Source organism: Papio anubis, chromosome 5, assembly GCF_008728515.1.
Source record: "Papio anubis isolate 15944 chromosome 5, Panubis1.0, whole genome shotgun sequence".
Lineage (NCBI taxonomy): Eukaryota > Metazoa > Chordata > Mammalia > Primates > Cercopithecidae > Papio > Papio anubis.
Genome location: NC_044980.1, coordinates 124,779,684 through 124,795,561, shown reverse-complemented (window position 1 = coordinate 124,795,561; position 15,878 = coordinate 124,779,684). Strand labels below are relative to the sequence as shown.

Sequence of the window (15,878 nt, the reverse complement as noted above, 5' to 3'; positions counted from 1 at the left end):
AAGCCCCATAAGCTGGTTCCAAGTCATCACACGTGGCGTGATAAAGTTTGGAAGCATTCATCTCCTTCTGAGCTGTGTCATTTCTTCACTCGTGCCGCCGAACTCCAGCCCGTGGCCCATCCACACCTGGGAAAGAAGCCACATGATTAGCTGCACAGATCAGGGCAAGATCTATCCGTGACTGACTTAGGAGCCACATGAAACCCCAATGACTATCAGCACTCCATTTTCGGGAGGATCACCATAACCAGCTCTAGGAGAGAGAGCAGGGCTGGACTGGCGGTCAAATCAGGAGCCGGAACACAGAGAGTAAGTAGATGATCTGTGACTGCTGCTGTCCTGCCCATCTGCCAAACCCACCTTAGTGTGGTCTGTGAGAAGAAACAGCCCCTACCGAGGACTTCCAGGAGCAGCATCCTGGGCCAGATCAGGACAGGAGGTGAAGGGAGGGTCTGTGAAGGCTTCCAGGACATTTGAGATTTTCCTGCTCTGGAGTCCAGAGGACTCAGGAAGGCTGTATGGGAGCAGAGGCTGGGGTGGAGGTCGCTGACGGGGGATGGGGTGAGGGGCCAATGACCTGAGGAGTGGGTATTACAGGGGTCAGACTATTGCCAGGGGATTACAGGATACTCCTAAGGGTGAGCAGAGGTCAGAAAATGGACCTCACGCATCTCAGAAAGGGCTTGGACTGGGCTGGGTTGATTGTCATGGGCGTGGTGGGTCTACAACATCTCAGGATGTGGGAAAAAAAATCTTGGCCACCCATTACCTGGGTACTAGAAGGAACCAAAAGTGACACATTTGATGAATAAAAAGAAAACAAGTGGTCAAATAATTACTGACCAATTCTGAAGGTCAATTTCCAAAAAGTCAGCAGAGGCTCAGAAAAAAAACAACTGAAAAGGCCAGGTTAGGAAGGACTGAGTCAAGCCAGTGGGCAACCTGTCTGTCCCGGCTGCTTAGGGGACGCCTGGGTCTCAGCCATGCCTGGGGATGAGATGACACTGACTCATGGGAAAGACGCTGTAATCAGGATCAATATGATTTTGCGGGGGAGGTTGTTTGAGAAAGACCTGCAAGATGTTCCTTTGCCTGAACTTTCTTTCCTCCCACCTCTCATTCTGTCTTATCGGGATCCCACACCCACCTCTGCTGCTGAGACGTCCCTTCCCCAGTGCCCCCTCACCTCCATTCCCAGAGCAGCCGACTCCTGAGTCCCATCCAGCCTGTCTTCTCTGCAGGGGTGGGCAATGCGTTTAGTGAACAACAAACCCTGTGATTTTGGAATCCTGATTATTACACATGTCTTAATTTGCATTCCTTTTCAAAAATATAACTTCATTTTTCTTTCTGACTACAAATGTGATATATGTTCATTATAGAAAGTTTGGAGAACTCAGAAAAGCACCAAAAAGAGTATAAAAACCACCCTCGATCCCAGCTCAGAGGTCATTATTTACTTTTGACACATCAATCTGTGTCTTTCCTGACTCCCTTCCAATCACATCTTCTTTTTGTTACTTGGAGCCATACCTTCCATTCTAGTTTATAAATTTCATAATGGAATGTAAGCTCCATGAGGACAATGGTTTTATCTTCTTTGTTCACTGTTGTTTCCTAGTACATAGTAGTCACTTAATAAATATTTGTTGGAAGAATGGATTTCATAACCCATTTTAATTTAATGCAGTGCAGTCATCTTCTGGCATTATTTTCCATTCTCTTATGCCATTATTTTTACTGGCTACGTAGTATTTGTCCTATGAGTATGCAATAATTTATTTCTCTAATCCACCATTGTTAGATATTAAAGTTGCTTCAAACGTGTTATATTATCAGTAACATCATGGTGAACATCTTTGAATATTCATATATAGCTATTTTTTGCACGTATTTCCTTAAGATAAATTCCTAAGGGGGACTTGCTGGGTTTACCATGCTTACTAAAATTTTCTATGTATTTTGCCAAATTGCCTTCCTTCCCCAAAAGGATGATCTAAACCCACGTCCTTAACCCTTTCCAATAGAATCTATTATCATGCTTTAAACTCTGATAACTGACAGGAAAGGTGTACCTTATTTTTATTTTTATTGGTTTTTTTCTTTGGTTACTTTTGGGATTGACAAATATTTGCTAGTGATTTGTATTTTTTATTTTCTGAATTGCTTAGTCAGCTTCTTTTGGGGTGTGTTTTTCCTAATTGATTTATAAAGAGTTCCTCATATAATACATACTTTTTTGAGTTGAAAAAATTTTTAATTTTATGTGGTATTTTTATTTAATATTTGGGCTTTCTAATTAATTGATCTATCCATTTTTGTACTTGTATCACAGATTTTATTTTTGTGCTATTCTTTGTACTTATTTACTATGGCATTTTAATACTTATTATTATTCTCCTTTCACAAATGTTTCTCAGCCAGCATTGTACATGTACAACTTTCAAATGATATTTAGATTCACATTGTTAACTTAAAAAGTGAGACTACATTAAATACAAACTTAAGTTTGGGAAGAATTAATGTCTTCATAGCATTTAGTATTTTAATCCAAGAATAGAGTTTACCTCTTTGTGCATTTATGTCCTTCTATAAAGTTTTATATTGCTCTTCATCTAAGTCCTGCACAAATCTTAAGTTTATTCCCAGTTATTTTCTATTTTTTGTTGCTTTTTGAATGAAACATTTTTCCTATAATTTTTCTGTTTATTTCCATATGTAATAAATATTCAGCCACCTCATAAATACTCCTCTTAAGTACAAAGCTTTTTAGTTGCTTCCCTTGGAGTTTCTGCCCTCTAGGCACTCACTTTGGGTCTTTCCTCTTTCTCTCTTCCATCCACATATAGATGCAGAGCTAAATTTGAGTCATCCAAAGCATAAATACAAAGCAGTGTGGACTCCTGTTCTCAGAGGAGTGCGATCTTCCCCCAGTGAGCTCATTGGTGCTTATCTTGGAAAGAGGAGTCTTATGTGGAGGCATAGACTTGTCCAGGTTGAGACAGGAGGGATACCCAGCCAGGGAACTGTGAAAATAGGTCCGCTGGTAGGAGGAAATCAGTTAGGGGAAGCAGAAAGCACATGGAGGGAGTAGTGATGAACATGGCAGGAGGTTCAGCAGGACCAGGCCTTGGGAACTTGGGCTGGCCGGAGGACCTGGACTTTATGCTTGGGCAGAGAAGACCCACCCTTGAGGAGCACGGTGATGGGAATAGAATAATGGCCCATGGAGGAGGAGGGGCTGACTGTGCATAGAAGGGGGCTGGCAGGAACAGAGGTGCCTGGAGGAAGGCGCAGGATGAGTACGGACCTGTCTGCCAATGCTCCTTTTCCTTCAAGAGCCACTGTCTGCCCCTGCCCTGCTGAGGAAACCCTTCTTGGTCCTTTCCAAGGGCACAAATTAGAGGTCCATCCTCCTTGCTCCCAAAATGCACATGCTGACTCTGGCACAAAAAGTACTGCCCCAGGGTGAATTGTTTTCTGACTCTCCACCAGAACAGGCCCTGTTGGTGTTTACACCTGCTCAAGGACTTCTCTCTTACATTCTGAAATTCTATAGCACAAAATTTTAGTGGATGCCTTTATTGAGTATCTCTGGAATGCCAGAAGGCTGAGCGAGATACCACGTGCATGCTGAGTGTAGGAGGTGACATAGTGTCAGGAAAGGGTGGCCCTGTGGGTTTCAATCTGACTTTTCACAGGTGTTCGTGGCCAAGTCACCTCCCTTACTCCTCACCTCACAGTTTCGGGGAATTCACCTTGTGAAACTGTGCTCTCTTCATTGCACACTTGGCTCAGTGTGTCTGTCCTGAGTGTTTTACATGTCATTACTTTTTCCTTGTTTGGGAGTTTTCATTGTACAGATTTCACCTTTTCTTTTTGGAAATTATTCTGAGTGAGGTTGGAGTGGAGGATGTGCTGGTATATTGGGTGGATTCCCTGCTGCCGTGTCATCACTGAGAGCTCATGGTTGGCTCTGGTATTTCTACAAATGCAGGGGATCTTGTTTCTTTCCTTCTGGGATTTGCCCCTACACAACCACAGCAAGGCTATAGTAGCTTCAGTGATGAGAGCAAAGGCTCCAGTTACTAAGTTTTCTGGGGTTACCCTTGCTATGTTTTCCTACTACGAAACAGAGTGCCTCCCAAATTCACTTTGCCTCTTCCCAAGAAATTAACTCTTGTGTTTCCTTTTCCACATAAGAAATTCTCTATCTCTAATTTTAATAGATTTTATTGATAAAAGATGTTAAATTGTTGTTAATTCCTCTTTGTATGATCTTTGCCAGTTTTCCTGTTAATAGGTATAATGGAAAGAACACATGCTTGGAATTTGGATGACTTTGGGTTCAAATCTCAGGCCAGCTGTGGAGACCTTGGGCAAGCTATGTCAGCTCTCTAAACCTCAGTTTCCTCATCTGTTAAATGAGATGTTAGTCAGTGCAAGTGACCACAAGCACTGTAACCTACTCAAGCCAGCTAAAAGGGAATTGAGATTGATTAGTCAGTCATCAGAAGTATCTCACATGTTGCAAATGCAGGAGTGCAGCTGGGCTTCCAGGGCTGACTAGAATCAGAGTTGCAGGAATGGTGGGAAATGAGGGCCACTGAAAGGTCAGACTCCATTCTGGACTGGCTGAAAACCTTTATCTGGGCTTTGAGATGCAAGATAGTTGGTTTTGAGCCCTCTTCTAGTCTGATTTTTTGCACTGATTTTCCCACCTGTCGTCTGCCCTATAGAGAATCTAGCAATGCATTCCTCTGTTTTTCATCTCTGCTTCTCTGGGCATATTTGCTTCATTTGTCATGTTTTCTGCAGATATATATTCTCTGCAGAAAAGGACTAAAGTCCCAATTCAAAGTTCCCAGGGAAGAACTATGATGGATCCAGCTAGTTATTGGACCAATTAATTATTGGTCACCCAGACGTTTCATAGGTGACCAGTGAATAGGGTCACATTTCTGTGACCATGGCAGCTGCTATCATAAAGTTATGGATGGAATGAAGGGCATAGTGAGAGCAGGCATTCTCTAAAGAAGTTTCTGCAGAGATAATCCTAGCATCCTTATATTTTAGTGTAGGCTAGGAGTAGAATGTGAGTTCATCATGCAATTGTGCTTGGATGATGCTCAACAAGTCTGTGGGTTCTGCCCCTGGCTGCTTGTTCCGTATCAGCCTGGCACCTTGGAGAGAGATGCTATTTTATTTTCATGGAATTTCAATTTATATAGTTAATCCATCTGTTAAAACTTCATTTAGGATTATGGTGCCTGTATTTATATTCAATATGGGCCTATTCTTAGTTCAAAAAATTTGATGTCACATCAAGTCTTGGAATTGTGTCTATATTTACCTCATAAACTGAGTTGGATGACAAATAATGTTTTTATATAGTTTTAAATAATTTATATGCAGGAATTATTTAAGTTTTCAACATTTTAAACATTCTCCCTAGGAAATAATGAAGGGTGCATTAGGAAGGGAGTTAGAAATCCATGATTTGGTCTGGTCTTAGTTTTAATTTTCTGTGTGGCCTGGGGCAGGTTCCTGCCCCTCCTTGGGCCTCTGTGGAATTAGAGAGGACAGGACGGCTGGCTCTGATGGCTTCTCAGGCCCTTGCCTTGCTGGCCTTTCTGGGTGGTCTGCCACTGGTCCTTGGGATTGTTTCTTTTGTAGGCCCCTTCTGCACCTTTCTGGCGCCCTCTAGCAGATTTCTAGTGAGTGACTTTTTTTTCCACTTTCTGGTTACTCCCCTGGCCCTGAGGGTGTTCTCCCAAAGCACAGGTTTTGTTTTCCACGGGTCTGGGTGCAAATTGGCAGGGTTCAGTGTCTTAGGTATTAAAGTCTTGGTTCCCTGTAATAAGCTCTGTGAGTAGGACACATTCTGCCTGCCTCCAGAGAATGCACCACCCTCTTCTGGAAATTCTCTTTTTTGACTTCCTGGCACCTGGCCGCCTCCTAGAGTTCTTCCTTCCACCACCTCTAAAGCCTCTGGCTCTTCCCCCTTCTCTCCCTCTGTAACATCTTCCCAGGCTTATAGGAGCTACCCTGAAAGTCCTCATGGCCACCTCCAGCCCTGTTCTCTCTCTCTCTCCAGCCCCAGCTCACTGTGGTTTTCTAATGGCCACGAGAGAAAGGGGTCCTGGGGTAGGTGCCAAAAGACTGCAGGGTCAGAAGGTGACAGGTCCTGGGAGGAGGAACTCTTTACTCATACCCTGCTGTCAGGCTATGTGGGAGGTGGCATCACTCTGATTTCCCTAATTATCTTCCCATGACCTGCTTATCCTTCTCCAGCGCCCCAGCCCTCACTGAACCAAGAGACACCGGAAGTGGCTTCTTCTTATAATAGATTTTTCCTTGTTACAAAAATGTTTATTCATTGTAGAAAATTTGGAAAATACAGATAAATTTAAAGAAGAAAAAAGCCTTATTATCCCATCACTCACTGATAACTAATATTAACCTTTCTTCTATTTTTTCCATGAATATATAACTGCTTCTAAACATCATTTGAATAATGCTGACTATACTGTTTTATAACCTGCATTTTTCAATTGGCTGCATGCCATGAATATCCCTCTGTGTCATTGTGCAGTCTTCTGCATCATCGTTTTTGTGGGTAGCAAAGCATATGCCATCCTATAGATATCCAAAAATGTTTCCAACCTTGTGATTGAGCATTAGGGTAGCTTCCAATTTGGCACTACTGTAAATAATATTGCAATGACAATCTTTTTGAACAAATAATTCCTGATTCTCCCCCCCCCCCCACACCACCACATGCACACATTTTGTATTAATTCCTGAGCAACCCACCATTGATAGTCCAAAGGTAAGAATTTTTTGAGGTTTATATTACACCTTACCAAAACCCCCCCCAGAAAGGGCTCTCAGGATGTCAGACCCTCAGATACATAGTTTCTTAACATCTCTATCCTGCTTTTATTGTTTAAAATCATCTGGCCTGCTTGGTGGGCTTGAACTGCTTAGGTGGCCACTGGGGAAAAGGGTCTGGATTCTCAGTGAAGAGAAAAGGGATTGGGGTGGGTGAGGGGCTTCCAGATGGATGAGATTGGGGCTTATGGAATGCTGGTCCTCTCTCTTATCACAGGGATCAGCACCCTGCGATGCCACCATAATCTCTGGGAGAGGGAGACAAAACATACAGGCAACAGCTTCACGTTTTGCCTAAGTGGGCAGTTCGGCTGAGAAGGGCAGCATTTCTTTCTTGAATTGCCTGCTATGGCTTTTGCTCTTTTTTCTTTTTCTTATTGATTTGGATTACATGTCAAACCCTCTGTTGCCTGTGGCATAAATATTTTTGCAAGTTATCTATTGATTCTTTAGATCTTTGTAATGGTAGCTTTTAACATGTAGACATTTAAAATTTGCATGTAGTCAGATACCTTCAAATCTACCAGTCTTTTCCTTTGTGGTTTCTGCCTTCTCTGTTGTGCATAAAAAGACTTTTCCCATCCCCAGATGGTGTAAACATTAATCTATATTTTCTTCAAGTTGTATTCATTTTCAGTCTTTAAAATGTAGTTTGTTTCCCATCCAATTCTGACCTCGTGTGAGTGGGAGACATATGCACAGGTGTCCCCTCAGGAACCTGGAGGTGCCAGTGCTAACTCCCAGCTAGTTGACCAGTGCTAGTTGACCAATGCTAACTCCCAGCCAGTTGACCAGTGCTAACTCCCAGCCCAGTGGACTCAGGACAACTTCGAAGAGCTCTATCTTTGCCTTTCCATAGCTCTGGGGGAAATCCCAGACACCCTTCAGTTATTTAATTGGCGTTTTTTTTAAAAAAAGAATCTCATTGGTTTTGTCGGTCTGGTTGGATCAACAGAGAATTTTCAATTAAAAGAAACCCTCCCAAATAAGCGGTGTTAATTCATGCCTGACAGATGGACAATGGCATTTCCACAGGGCAAGTGCTTTCCATGCAGGCAGGGACCTTTTGTTTGTTTACTGCTACATCCCCAGGACCTAGAACAATGCCTTGCACATAGCGGGGACTCAGCATATACTTGTTAGATGAATGAATGTGTGAGTGGCTCTCAGGTATTCATTGTTTAAAATGTAAAGAGGTAATAACATGGGAAAAAAACTCATGTCAGGTTTTTAAAAAGCAACATAAGGGCCAGGCACGGTGGGTCACGGCTGTAATCCCAGCACTTCGGGAGGCCGAGGTGGGTGGATCACCTGAGGTCAGGAGTTCGAGATCAGTCTGACCAACTTGGCAAAACCCCGTCTCTACTAAAAATACAAAAATTAGCTGAGAGTGGTGGTGAGTGCCTGTAATCCCAGCTACTCAGGAGGCTGAGGCAGGAAAATCGCTTGAATCCAGGAGGCAGAGGTTGTAGTGAGCCAAGATCATGCCACTGCACTCTCCAAAAAAAAAAAAAGCAACATAAGATACTGAATAAACAATATCCATAATTCACTTATTCATTCAATGAGTATTTCTTGAACTGCACTACACATGTGGAAAAGACAGGGTTGATGTAAAGATTAAACAAGTTAGCATATTGTATTAGGCTGCTAGAGCTGCCATAACAAAAATACCACAAACTTAGCAGCTTAAACAACAGAATTTTATTTCCTCATGATTCTGGAGGCTGGAAATCCAAGGTCAAGGTGATGGTAGAGTTGGTGTCTGGTCTGCAAGACCTCTCCTTGTCTTGCAGATGACTGCCTTCTTTCTGCAATAAAGTTCTCATAATAAACTTTCTCGCAATAAAGTTCAGGCCTTTATTCCTGATGTCACTCTTCTTATAAGGACACTAGTCCTATTGGATTAGTGCCCCACCCTTATGACTTCATTTATCCTTACTTACCTTAAAGACTCTGTCTCTAAATACAGTTTCATTGAAGGTTAGAGCTTCCCTATATGAATTGGGATGTGGGGGACACAATTCAGTCCATAACACATACGTAAAGTGCTTAGAAATAATGTCTGCCTCATACCAGGTCCTATGTAAATGTTGGATATTATTATTGTTGTTAGAAAATATACAAAACTGCATTAGTTATTATTGCATTCTCATTGGGGGATGAAATTACAGGTGATTTTGTCTTATACTTTTCTATATTTTCCAAAATTTCTATGTTGAACAATTTTACTAATCTGAGGGGGGAAAACACTACTATTCAGTAAAAGATATGGTTGAATATTGTTTGCAGCTCTCCAACCATTATATCATGTGTTAAAAGCCATTGCTCCAGAAGGGGTAGCTATCCTTAGTGGATTCTTTGTTGGGTTTCAAATTTTTGGTTCAGGTCTCCGAATTTGTGGTTGTTAGAATACAGAGAAGCAAAGACCTGGCTCAGCTCACCCAGCCCCATCAGCCAGAGCTTCCACTAGGAGATGCAGTAATGGGGACGGAGGATGCATCATGCTGTGTGCCAGCCCCATAGCCACATCCTCTGGAGGGCAGGAAAGACCTTCAGCAGTGGGATGGTGAGTGGATCAGTTTGAGTTCTTGGCTCCAGACTGACTAAACAAAGTCTGGACTGACTATTTTAATCAGAAAAAGAGTACATTAAAGAATATGTTCACTTCTAAAAGGCTCAACTTTGGGGGCAGTTCAAGAAACAGGCTCAAATTTCAGTTTCTGAAATGACTCCCAGAATCACCTACCATCCATGGCTTCTGTTACCACCCTTGTGCCAGCAAGGTAGATGCCATGTGCATGACTTTCTCTCACTCATTTCTGGCTTTTATATCAAAGGCTCATGAGAGTGTTTCATTGGTACAGTCTAAGTCACTTATCCACTCCTAGCTGCAAAGGAAGCTGGAAAAGTGAGTTTTCTGGATTCTACCAGAGACACTTGCAACTTGGGAAACTATCAAAATGCAGGAGAGAATGAATGAAAAATGAATAAATGGTAGTCAGGAACCCAGAACTGCTGTGTGACCTAAGACAGTTGTTCGCCTTTCCTGACATCAGTGTCTTCTGCTCTGTCAAATGGGATAATATCCTCTGCATTCTTTGGGCCAGACCCCGTGCCAGGGCTGCAAATAGATGATTAGGCTCCTACCTGCCAGCCCTCTCAGAGATGCTGGTCTGGGAGGTGATGTGTGTGAACATGGCTGGCCACTATGGTGGCTGGATTTGCTGTCTAAGGACTAAGAGGGATATCTAAGGGCTCCCCAGCCTGGCCTGGGCATTTCTGGGCCCTGGGTTCCATGGATGCCACACCCATGCAGTCTAGGGCCTGAGTCACAGTGTCTACCCATGCCTGCAGATGGTTCACAGATGGAGACTCACAAAGAAGGAAGAAGACCTTGGGAACTCAGGACAGGAAAGAACAAGTCCCATTACTCAGTGGAAGGAATAGGCCTAGAGAGGAGAGAGACCTGGCCATGATCCCACAACCAGGTTAGGGCCTTTCTGTCCCCATCCCTCAGGGGAAACCAAGCCATGCTCAGAGAAAAACAGAAAAATACTTGGCTAAGCTAGAATCAGTCACAGCTCCAGTACTGGTTTTTGAATTAAAATATTCACAAGTAGCAGAGACATCTGTAGGGAGAGTAACAGGATGCGACATCCTGCTGGAGGCCAAGCTAAATGTGTCCCATGACATCACTCTGAAGAGGAGGCTGCCAGAGCCGCATAGTGCCTGGAGTGCTCCTGCAGCTGAGTGCCGCAGAGGCCTGAGGCTTGCAGCCTGGCTCCTGGCCCCCTTCTCTGTGAAAAAATGCTCTGTTGGCCCCCTGGCCTATGGGGAAATTGCCTGACCACCTCCCTAGGCCAATCTGGTCTGGGGAGATATGTTCTTTCTGCCCAGCCTTCTGGTTCTCCTGGGTCTCCTCCTCAGTACCAGCAGATCTCCAGTCACTCTGCTATCAGTGGGAGTGCAGGGGTGGGGGGATTCTGAAAGCCATGTTACTTGCTGGGAGGAGTCCTGCCACACAGCCTCTGTCACACCCTCTTGGAGGAGCCCTGCCAAGCTTGAGATCCCAGCAAAGTCCCTGCCAGGCTGTTGCTGAGTTCAAGCTGGAGCAGCTCTCCCAGGAGTCCAGATCCTATGATGGAGCAGGTGTAAGACCCTATTGTAAAGATTGGAAGTGACTCAGAGGCACACATCTGCACACTTGCACCACTACAAGGTACATACAGGCCTGGGCACATACATGCCATGTACTCATACTACAGATACAGGTCCCCACACACTCACACCCAGCTGTTGAGTTGTGAGCACACATGCACTCATAGCTGATAGTCTCTAGTGGGCCTGAAGAGATCTCGTGCTCTTCCACTCTCTGCTTCCTGACTTCTGCTCTCTGGTTTTCTATCCTCTTCCTCCTGGGCTGTGGCTTAGCCAGTTCCTGGCCTGGAGGGCTGCATATAGAGAAGGCCGGGCTGCCTGAGCGCTGTCCTCGGTGCTGGAGTCCTGGTGGGCTCTGCATGCTTGAGGAAAACAAGCAAGGGCATTGGGAGTAGGTGATCTTGCATGGAGGTGTAGATGTTCATGGGGTGCCCACCAGGATGCTTACCCTTATTATTTTAGAAAATGTGCAACTGGGCTTCCTCCTTTCAATCGCAGACACTGAAACAGGTGTCCAAGTCCTCAGCCCAGCAGTGTGGCCATCTGTGACTGTGTGTGGCTATATGGCCATTCATTGTGACTATGAGGGGCTTCTTGAGACCTCGTGTGCCACATACAGTTGTGTATGAAGACCATGATTGTCTGTTTCCTTACGAGACACCTGTGATTCCATGTGGCTGCCTGTGACCATGTTACTACTGGTGAACACATATGGCAGCCTGTGACCACACTGAGTCTCCTGTGACCTTGTGTAGCCTCAGACCTGAACTCGTGCGTCCCCAGATGATCTGAGCACTATCTGGTCTAGCTGCCCGATTTGTCAGAGCCTAGATGAACCCTTGCCACTCCCTCTCCTCACTGGTTTGCAGAGGTGGCACCCGGAGGCTCCCCATGTCTGCGAACTCGGGTTCTAGGGGGCGTTGGGGTCAACGGGCACCGGCCCACAGGAGTGTGCACCTCCTAGGACAGGTAACCGCGACCCAGCTGCCATTCGAGCCTGCCCAGCCATAAAACCCAGGCTGCTAGTCGCGCGGGGGCAGGGTCGCTCGTTGATGGGGTGGGTGGCGGCGGGGTGGGCTCAATGTCACGCTCTAGCGCTCGTCGCCCGTGCTCCCCCTTCCAGCCGGTTTCCCCAGAACGCCAGGTACTGACGTTGGGGAGCGGGACCGGAGAGGGCTGGTTCGCTCTGCGGCCGGGCCCCTCCCCCGCCCGGGGGCTCGGCGGTTCCGACACCGCGGTCAGCGCGGGGCAAGCCCCAGACCTGGCCCGGTTGCTGGGCAGGGAGTAAGGCTCGGGTGCGAGCGTGCGCTGCGCCCTCCCCCTTGAGCCGTCTCCGCAGCGGCGCGGGGAGGCGGGAGCTGCGGAGCCGGAGGGCGGGGGCTAAAAATACCCGGCAGCGGCGGCGGCGCGGCTACTGCTGGGGCTGCTGGGCTGCGGGGCTGCGGGCCGGGGAGGCCGGGCCGGGCCCCGCTGACCGCCATGCTGACCTTCTTCCTCGTGTCGGGGGGCTCCCTCTGGCTGTTCGTAGGTAAGTGCCCGTCCTGTCCGGGTCCCGAACTCCCATCTCCCGCAGGCTATGAGGTCTTCGACTGAGGTGGGGGTGTTACATCTCCGCGGCCGCCAAGCCCCCATCCCCGGCTGCTGAGCTGTCCCGTCAAGGTCCCCAGGGCCGCCTAGGTACACCCTCTGCCCCCAGTTCTCGCGGGCTCCGGGCCGGGTTTGGGGAGCACCTGGGTCTGCGGAGGGAGATGGGGGCTTGCTCACTGCGACCCACTATAAACCCCCGCCAAGTTCTTGCGTCCCCCTTCCCTGATGGCAAGGACCATCCGCGGATCAGATTAGGCCGAGCCAAGGCCAGGGACAGACATTGCGTCCTTGTCCATCTCCTGGGACCAGGAACCCAGGGTATTGGTCCTCGAGGTCCCACAGCAGGTCAGCTATGTAACCCGGACTGACCTGGGCTTCCTGATCCCAGCGAGGGGCTTCCTCACGACCCCTCCCTGCCCGTCCTTCAGCCAGAGTACAAGATTTCTGTAAAGTAGGATTCACCTGACTCCTCTGCTCTGCCCAGGGCTGCTGTGTCTCCACTGTTTCCAGACCCCTCCCCTCCACCTCACAGGAGTCAGCCTCATCACTGCACTTCTTAGGGGGCTAAGAGGAGCCCTGCTGGATCCCGCCTCCGCACTTACCTCCCCCAACCCCCCATATACCCACACCTGGAATCTCACCACAGGCCCTTTTATCTGCCAGTTCTACTACCCGCACCGGCTACTTCCCCTCTCTGAGCCTGGGGTCCTCCAGAATATAATACCACTAAAGGATCTCCACCTCCACCCCCACCCCCATGTGCAGATTCAGCCTGATAATTTATGTGCAGTGCTTGATCCTTAAATTGGCCTTAAACCTGTCCTAGTCCACAGCAAATGCTCTATGAATGTTAGTGTTTATTATGATCTCACATTCAAACAGCACCATCAGAAGTGGTAATAAAGCTCTTTATGAGCCAAGTAAGGGAGGAAGTTGACCCTTTTGAAATCCTTACCTGATAATTTGTACGTGTTATTTAATATTCACGGAAAATCCTAGGAGGTCGGTGGCACCATCCCTTTTTTTACTGAGTTCAGAGGTCAATTGACTTGCCTAATGTCACATGGATATCTGGCAGACTGGGATTCCATTCGAGGTTTTAATTGATCAACCAATGCTAAGAGCTTGGCTGGCTCAGGCCTGAACCTGGAGGGTTGGTGGGCCAGGTAATCACTTCCTCCACCCCTACCATTGCCTTGAGTTAGGCCACAGGGACACTTCCTCTGAGCTGAGGGAGTGAGTGAAGCCTCCCTAATCCCCTCAGCTCCCTAAGCTCCTTCTGTCTGCCAGTGTCTGTGACCGGCTGTACAGGGGCACTCTGGTCCTGAGGCACATCCAGCAGGCAAGGACAGGGCTAGAGCTGCGGTTGGAGGTAAAGGGCAAGGATAATTAAAATAATGGTGATGGTGGTCGTGACAGCCACCATTTAATGCCTGCATGATAGATGGTCTCAGAACCTCTCCCCACTGCCAGGACCCCTTTGCCCTACTGTCAGGAAGCCCCCACCCAGCCATGGGTCCAAGGTCAGCTCTCTAAAGACTTGGTCTTCTGTGGCTGCAGGGAGGTATCTAGGAACTGCTGGACCACTTGTGACCGGGGTCATCAGCAGCCTGTGAGAAAAAGTCCCTCACCATGTGGGGTCCTTGTCTGTGAGCAGGGTTAGCTGGCACTGACTCAAAGTGGAGTCCTGTTTCCTTGTGGAGCATTTCCTAAAGTGGTCAGCTGCCTCCTCTAATGGGAAACTGGGGGCTGCCTTGCTGAGAGACTATACAGGCCTCAGAACTGTCAAGCAAGAGTGATTCTTGGGGCAGGTAGTGGCTGCTTCCACAGAGGCCAAGCTTCTCAGTGCAAAAAGCAAGAGGCTGAGGCTGGTCTATGGTGCTCATTGGATAAAATACCCTAGACAAATGCTGGGGCATTTTAAGTTATGTGTCCATCCTCCTTGAGACTTCACCTGGCCCCCAGCCTTTCTCTGGGGGCAGAAGAGACTCCTGAGTTAAGAGCTGTAGTTCTGTGAGCACACCTGAGAACATGCTCTGCCTTGTCATCTCCAGGGTCCCATGGTCCCATGGCAGCTGCCAGATCCCTTCCACTCAGCCAGTAACAGGAGGCAATGTCTCTCTTTAGTAGAGTTATGTGCTTTCTGCCACCTAAACTGGCCCTAGGGAGACGAGGTAGGGCCAGGCAAGGGCTTTCCTCAAGGGCCCTCAGGGAGAGATGACATGAAGTCGGGGATGGGGGTGTGGCATGTACCAGGAGGAGGAGCTGATTGTCTGGGGGAGGTAGCCATCTGTTCTGGGCTGTGTCTGTCCTGTTGCCTGCTGGGGAGGCCAGCAGAGTCCTGGGCCAGTCCAGATCTCACCTGTGTGCTGAATACTAAACAAGGAGACAAGTAAAATAAGTCCAGTATGAGTCAGATGCTAGGTCTGGTTTGGGGAAGCATGCCCTCAGTGCCATAAACACCTAGAGGACAATGGGAGCAGTGGATTGGAGCTTCTGCCTGCCTATACAGCACCTTCGTGCAAAGTAGAAAGAAGTCCCACTCTTGGTGGATAACTTTATAAAAGGGCACACCTTCCTCTAGGCTAAGGCAGTCCCATGCTGCAGGGTCCAATCTGTTCCATCATATACCCAACCATCAGTGACCTCTGAGTGGGCTTCTGCAGTATTCAGGGGAATTTGTTAGAGATAGGGAGGCCAAGTTCCTAGTGGAGGAAGCCAAACCAGCAGAGTTTGTGGAAAAACTGCAATGAGGGCTGAGTCTTCAGGGTCTTGTGTCTGAGCAATGTGGGTTGTGGGAGAGGATTCTGGAGAAGGTTTTATTTGGGTGACAGGAGAGCCCTCCATTTAGCTGCTGAGTCAAGGGGAAGAGAGTGGAGTCCAGGAGGGTAGTAGGAGGTCATTATGATGTTATGGATAAGAATAGATGTGGCCCAAGGATGGCTTAAGTCGAGGCTGGGCTCCAGTAAGGAGAAGAGATAAGCCCCCACCCCTGGTCTTTGCCTTAGGAGAAGTGGGGCTGGCCCTGGTGGGGTGAGACAAGGTTGCTGGTCTAAAGAATGGTTTGGCATGCTCCTGGTTATAGATGCCTAGGGCAAGCGTAGACTTGCACACTTTGGCTTAGTTCAGGTCCATGAGATCCTCCCCTTACCCCATCCTGGGCTCCCATTAGGGTAGAGAACTGACTTGAGGTCTAGGGCCACCCCAGGCGTTTGGAGATGGCAGTTATGAATTGG

At 47.4% G+C, this 15,878-nt stretch overlaps 1 protein-coding gene across 3 annotated transcripts in view; it reads left to right on the top strand.

Annotated features, from left to right (window-relative positions):
- Window positions 1–15,878, top strand: part of ACSL6 (acyl-CoA synthetase long chain family member 6) — a 227,912-nt gene that overhangs the window by 153,217 nt on the left and 58,817 nt on the right. For 2 of the 3 annotated variants that reach the window (XM_021939173.2, XM_021939172.2), the window contains exon 1: window positions 12,443–12,583. The exons of the other annotated variant lie outside the window; for it this stretch is intronic. In XM_021939173.2, coding sequence (XP_021794865.1) covers window positions 12,535–12,583 — 49 coding nt within the window. In that variant the 5' untranslated portion in view covers window positions 12,443–12,534. Of the gene's footprint in view, window positions 1–12,442; window positions 12,584–15,878 lie in introns of those variants that run through there. 3 annotated transcript variants of the gene reach the window in all.